Consider the following 6,527-nt stretch of genomic DNA (forward strand, 5'->3'; position numbering starts at 1 on the left):
TACAGGCATGAATCACTGCACCTGGCCATGTTTCAGTAACTTTGATGGTTACTTATTCAAAACTAGCAGAGTGTCCCTGAAGTTCAGTTAAAAAAAGTAGTTCTCAAAAGCATATCCTTTGTCTAAAAGACACCAGAAGTCAGAGAGCAGGAGACCATTTGATTAATCTAAATTTAAATTCGAGTCATTGTGTAGTTGAATTATTGGGACTGTGGTAAATTTCTGATTGTCTCCTCTATGTGAGTTTTTTAAAAACACAAGAAAAAAGCCAACAGTGATTTTCTAGAGTAACTTTTAAAATTTAAAAACCAGGATGTGTTCTTTGTAAAGTGTTCATGCATTTCCAAAGTGGATAAGAAACAGGACTTATGGGACTGGAAGTGCCACAGAGTGTGGAGAAGCTTCTTGACACAGTGTGGCCACCCGAGAAGAGCAATGAGGGGACCTGACACCTGGAGGAAGAGCAGCCAAGAGACCTGAGAGGAGCAAGTAAGAAGCACAGGGAGAAGCAGGGGCGCCGTCTCCCTGCCACTCCCTTGGGCGGCCCTGCCTACACTGTCACCATGATCTGGTCCAGAGGTTTACGCTTGAGGTCAGGCACTGTGGCCTCCTTGCTGGGGTACCCCACAGGGAGCAGCATCAGCAGCTTTTCATGCGCGGGGCGGCCCAGGAGCATCCTCAGTCGAGGGCCACAGTTGAGAGGAGTGGTAGTGACAGTCACCAGACCTGCGTTCTAAAATAAGAGGACAAGAAAGCATTTTAAAGTCAGGAGGCAGAATGACTGCTCTCCCTTCTAACCTGGGGACCTTCTTGTCCCGTTTATACCTGCTCTTCCTATCATTTCCCTGAAGTTGGGCAGCAAAGAGGCTGCCAGCTCAGGTAATGGTATTGTGAACCTCCCTGCCGCCATCAGTCTCCCCATCCCCTCCCTTCTTTTAACCAAGCAGTGGGAAGCTTCTGGAAGAAGAAAAATATTATTATTTTTCATTGATGCTTAAGAAATAGGAATGGTTATTTTACAGAAAAATACTGTAGGAATACAACTATAGTAAAGGAAAGGCAAAAACCACAGGGAGTTCCTTTTAGCTAAGTGATTGGTCTGTGTCCTGGTACAAGAACAAAATCGTAAGAGCAGTCCACCAAAGCAGTGCACTAGCCCAAATGCGACATAATTTTCCTACTAAATATTCTTTTCTTTTTCTTTTTCTTTTTTTTTTTTTTTTTGAGACAAGGTGTGGCTCTATCGCTCAGAGTGGAGTGCAGTGGCATGATCTCAGCTCACTGTAACTTCTGCCTCCCAGGCTCAAGCTATCCTCCCACCTCAGCCTCCTGAGTAGCTGGGACTACAGGAATGCACCACCATGCCCGGCTATATTTAGTATTTATTTGTAGAGATGGGGTTTTTCCATATTGCCCAGGTTTGTCTGAAACACCTGAGTTTAAGTGATCTGCCTGTCTCAGCCTCCCAAAGTGCTGGGATTACAAGTGTGAACCATAATACCTGGCCAATTTTCCTGCTAAATATTCTTTCCTGAACTCCAGTGATCCACCTAGAATCTATGATTTATTATCAATAACTCTAATATTGGCATTTGAACCATATATATATATGAACCCATATATACGTGAACCCATATGTGTGTGTGTATATATATATATCTCTACACATGCACATATACACATACATGAATCTAGAGTGACTTGATATAGTTTCTTCCTGAAGGTCTTTTATACAACATCATTATATACCTTGATTAACAAAGATTTCACAATACCTGAGAGACTGTTCTCAAGAATACATGCATCAGAAAACCTAACTGATTTCTTCTTTCTGTCATTAGCTCTACTTTATCATGGTGTTTCTTCTCCTTGATCGTATCTTCACATAGTATTTGAACTTGGAATGGATAAATCTTAAACTTTTTTGAGAAAATAATTACACCTTAATTTGGTGTCATTTTATATTTTGGTCCTTTTCAAGACATAGCTTTTACTCCATACTTAATTTTGTATGTCTCTAGCAGTAGAAACCTGCAAATACACAGACCATGTTAAACAATTCCTCTTACTAATATTATTAATGTTAAGTTGACTTCTATTATTATTTTATCTTTCACTCTCTCAGTGTGAGTGCTTTGGTCTTATTATAGGTCAGGATTTTTTAAACTGGAATCCTCAGACCCCCAAAGGGCCAAAGATTGAATTTGGCGGGTCCATGAACTTGAATTTGAAAAACAAAGTCTTTATATTCACTAACATCTAACTGAAATTTAGCAGTTTCTTCCTTTGTAAATGTAGGCAGCAAACCACAGTAGTGTTAGCAATATCTATGACTTTATCACCAATGAAATCCAGTTATTTTCATATCATTTTACAGTTGTTACAGATATTTTAAAATATCATTACATTCATCACTACTTTAAAATTATAGAGCTACTACTAGTTCTTGGTATTTAATATATTAATAAAGGCTTGTGTATTTTATTTTAAACAACAACCACCACAGCAAGTTCCTATGACTACAGAGCCAACCATGGAAGCAGACCTTCCCCACCCAGTGAAATGCTGATGCCTGTTGATGGGGCACTCAGTGGCCAAGGGGTACCCGATCGACCTCTTTCCAAGCCTCCAAATAACAAACATCTAAGTAAAAGCAATGAGGAGCTTCCAGACACTTCCCCCGCACTGCCCCTTTCCAGCTTTTCCAATCAGATCACCACCTCTAAACCTGACCAGGAAGTTCTGGAAGCTGCCTCTATAAGACATGCATGGCGCGCTTATTGGACCCAGTCACCATACCGGAGATGGGGGCTTCATGGAGATTTTACTTGCCTCCATCACTAATCGTAACCTACTCTCGGGATTATGCCTTATGAAAGCTAGGGGGCAGCAAACTCAATGGCAAAGTGAAAAAGACTGCCCGGGGCAGAGGCACCCGGGCAGCCTTGTGAGCTGAGCTTACTGCAGGCTTTGCTGCTTCTTCCAGGACCCTGGATCAGGTAGCGGTGCCCTGCAATCTGACGCCTCATGGTGATTCCATTATTTACCTGCTTACAGATTCAGGAAGGAAATCAATGCCAGCTCCTTCAGGATAATTTTTCCAATAACCTAAAACACATTTCAATGACTACATTTTGGGAGATGTTATTCAACATACATACTTTTCTTTGAGATAGTGAAGAAGCTCTTTTTTTTTTGGAATCCATTGTCTCTTAAAAGTATGATTACTTGCTTTGCCCTTACAATCTCGTTTTCCACGTTTATTTTATGAGTTTACCATCTCTCTCTATCCCCTACCCAGCCCCCAGTGTCTGCTAGAATATACAGTTCATCAGACAAAAAATCCCCGGTGGCTCCCAGGAACTGCCACATACAAGGAGCTCAGAGGCCGGCATGGTGGCTCACGCCTGTAATCCCAGTACTTCGGGAGCCTGAGAAGAATGAATCACTGGAGCTCAGGAGTTGAGACTAGCCTAGGCAATATGGCAAAACCCCATCTATACAAAAAAAAAAAAGTGAAAAATCAGCCGGGCATGGTGGTGAATGCCTGTAGTCCCAACTATTCAGGAGACTGAGGTGGGAGGATCACTTGAGCCCAGGAGGTCAAGGCTGCAGTGAGCTGTGATAGCGCCACTGCACTCCAGCCTGAGTGACAGAATGAGACCCTGTTTCAGAACAAAACAAAAAGGAGCTCAGAAAATATTTGTTGAGTGAATGCATTGTTGAGTGAATGCATGAATAGTTTGAAAACTATACAGCAATCCTGCTCCATTTCATGTTAGCACTGCTCTTGTTCCCATGCAGATGGAATTTTTGAAAAGCATGTGACCATCTTCCTAATGCCATGCAATGCAAACTTCTCAGAAAGGGGGCTCTATGAAGAGCCCTTCTCATGGCTTTTTAGTCATTCCATCTTCTCTAAGAGCAACAGTAAACGTATCCAGGGAGTTAGCCTCTGACTTTTAGGCTCCAAAGTTCTTCATGTGTGTCTGCCAAAACCCTTGAAACTTCATGTTGTTACAGATGATGGCAAACACATCCCCAATTTTTCTAACCTTGAAATGATGTGATAAGTGAATTCCCAACTTATTGAACCATCGTACTCACCAATCCAGGTTTCCAGAGTCAGTTTTCACATCAGAGTTACCTCACTTAGGAATTCCGCTTTAGATTAAAAAACAATTTCCAAATGTCCCTGAATTGAAAACTCAGCTGAAATGTTCTAATAAGGCCACCCTTTAACTCTTGATGTCCCAACATACCTGCAAAGCAGCTAGCAGGATGCCACAAGCAATGGAAACGCTGATCTCATTGTAGTAGTGGACTTTTTTCTTGCCATTTGCAGCAAAACCATGTACTTGTTTGAAAATGAGAATCAAAATAGGGGCAGTATCCAAGTACTCTTTAATCCAGTTGGTTCTGTGAAGAGAAAAGAGATTCAGGAGAATATTTGCCCATATTTTTTGTTATCTTTTACTACCTTAGCTTCTTTATGATAAAAATAAAAACCTATTTACTCATCTTTTATATTTAAATTGAACAGCTGCAGAATTTTTATTTTTGTCTCATTCCTCTTTTTCTGACCAGGATCATTCAATTTCATAAACATGTCTTAGTAAGTGCCTAGTATGGCAAGACATATGAAATGCTGAAAAATACAAGCGCAGGTCCTATTACCCAGCATGCACTGGGTCAAAATTCAGCCAGGGAGAAGGCAAGGATGGCAGTGAGGTTTAGCCAAAATCACAAAATCGCAGGTGGGCAGATGGCAATGCTGTTCACTCAGTTATAGAAAAAAGGAAGGGAACTTCTGCGGGAGAGGGAGATCATTCATGTGAGGTATAAATGCAGAGCTAAATTTTTGTTTTCCAGCTCAGAATATCTCTTTCTTGATTTCATTACCCTGGCCCACACATTTTGGCAGAAGTTTTATTCTAGCACAGATAGTCAAGAAGGACAGAGAGTCATATAATCCCATATACTGGGATTTTACCTTAGGATATCTTATGTCATTCATTAGCAAGAGACAATCACCATTCATTTCATTTCTAGCGTGGTTATGCTTCCTTGTTCCGAAGCACACGAAACTCATTTGTGTATTTCTCCATGGTTCCTCTTATACTATGAACATCGGTATGTTACACTTTCAAAGCTACTTAACTGTACTTCAACCAGCTTAGTTACATTTGACTATTGTCATTTCTTTTCTCCCTACAAAGAGGGAAAATGGTAATGCTTTAGAAGATCTGCACTGGAGCTGGACTGTCTTGGCCACTGGGCAAGCTACTTGGCCTCCCATGGAACTGTTACCTCCTCTGTAATATGTACTCTTGTGTACCCAATCCCTATGGTTATTGCAAGGGTGAAAATAGTTAAAATACATAAAGTGGTTTTTAATAAAGCCAAGCATCAGAATTTTAAATCATGGAAATATCAACACAGAGGAGCCACTCGTAATCCACTTTCCTGACTCACTCAATGAACCAACACTCTCCATTCCCTCCATAGAGCACGTGGACTGTGACTTTGATGCCCGGAGCAGACCCCGTGGGCTGCATTTGTTGAGGGACCACAGTGAAACTACTTACACTGAATTCCCCTCCACTTTTTTCCTGGAGTTGAGGAAGCCAAAAAGTTACTAAGGCCTCACAGATAACTACACTTGTGCTAAACTTGTCCTAAAACTAAAACCTGCTTAGTAAAATGATTGGGAAGACCTGATCACTTTAGCAAAATGTAATTTGCTTCATGCAAGATCTTGAGAAGAATTTCATCATTTTATGTTCCAGATGGGTAAAAAGTGAAGTAATTCCTCAATTATTTACTAAGCAAATAATTGAGTCAGAGCCTATTTACCAAACGCTTACATGCCGATACGGGAGTGAGCTCTGTCTTAACTTCCATAATTCCTCCCAGAGGCAGAATCAAGCTTGTCCACACTTACAACAAAGCCAGGACATGGTAGTGGTGATGATTTTATTTTAAGAAGCCAAGGCAAACATCCCCAATTCCACCACTGTTTGTACCTCAGTTTCTTGAGATCTGTGACCCAGCGATATCCCATCCTTTTCATGTAGTTGATCTCCTCTTCCTCCTCAATGATCTTTCGAATCTGGTGCTTCACATCTGGGTCCTTCACAACCACGAAGGTCCAGGGCTCTGTGTGGGCCCCACTCGGGGCTGTTCCTGTCACCCATTCCATTAAAATCAGAAATTAAAACTGCAGGAAAGTGTGAGGCTGCCAATTAAGGAGAGGCTCATCCCTGTAGTCCAAGCACTTTGGGAGGCTGGAGCTGGAGAATTAAAACATTTTTGCAGTTTTTTTTTTTTTTTTTTTTTTTTTTTTTTAACTAGCAGGGTGTGCTGGTGTGTGCCTGTAGTCCCAACTGCTTCGGAGGCAGAGGTGGGAGGATTGCTTGAGCTCAGGAGGCAGTGAGTCATGATTGCACCACTGCACCCTAGCCTGGCAACAGAGTGATATCCTATCTCTTAAAAAATTTTTTTTCTAAGGATAAACATAATAATTC

The 6,527-nt window shown here is 41.3% G+C and overlaps 1 protein-coding gene across 2 annotated transcripts in view; it reads right to left on the reverse strand.

The window, feature by feature from the left end:
- Positions 1 to 203: 203 nt before the first annotated feature.
- The window catches only part of IYD (iodotyrosine deiodinase), a 27,325-nt gene continuing 21,001 nt past the window's right edge, over positions 204 to 6,527 (reverse strand). The window contains exons 3-6 of one of the 2 annotated variants that reach the window (XM_011943780.1): positions 6,027 to 6,186; positions 4,263 to 4,419; positions 3,048 to 3,108; positions 679 to 733 (exon numbers count right to left, since the gene is read on the reverse strand). In XM_011943780.1, the coding sequence (XP_011799170.1) occupies positions 3,052 to 3,108; positions 4,263 to 4,419; positions 6,027 to 6,186 (374 nt within the window). In that variant the 3' untranslated portion in view covers positions 679 to 733; positions 3,048 to 3,051. Of the gene's footprint in view, positions 734 to 3,047; positions 3,109 to 4,262; positions 4,420 to 6,026; positions 6,187 to 6,527 lie in introns of both variants that reach the window. The other variant, XM_011943779.1, reaches the window with a different exon arrangement.

Source organism: Colobus angolensis, unplaced genomic scaffold, assembly GCF_000951035.1.
Source record: "Colobus angolensis palliatus isolate OR3802 unplaced genomic scaffold, Cang.pa_1.0 Scaffold221, whole genome shotgun sequence".
In the NCBI taxonomy this organism is placed as follows: Eukaryota; Metazoa; Chordata; class Mammalia; order Primates; family Cercopithecidae; genus Colobus; species Colobus angolensis.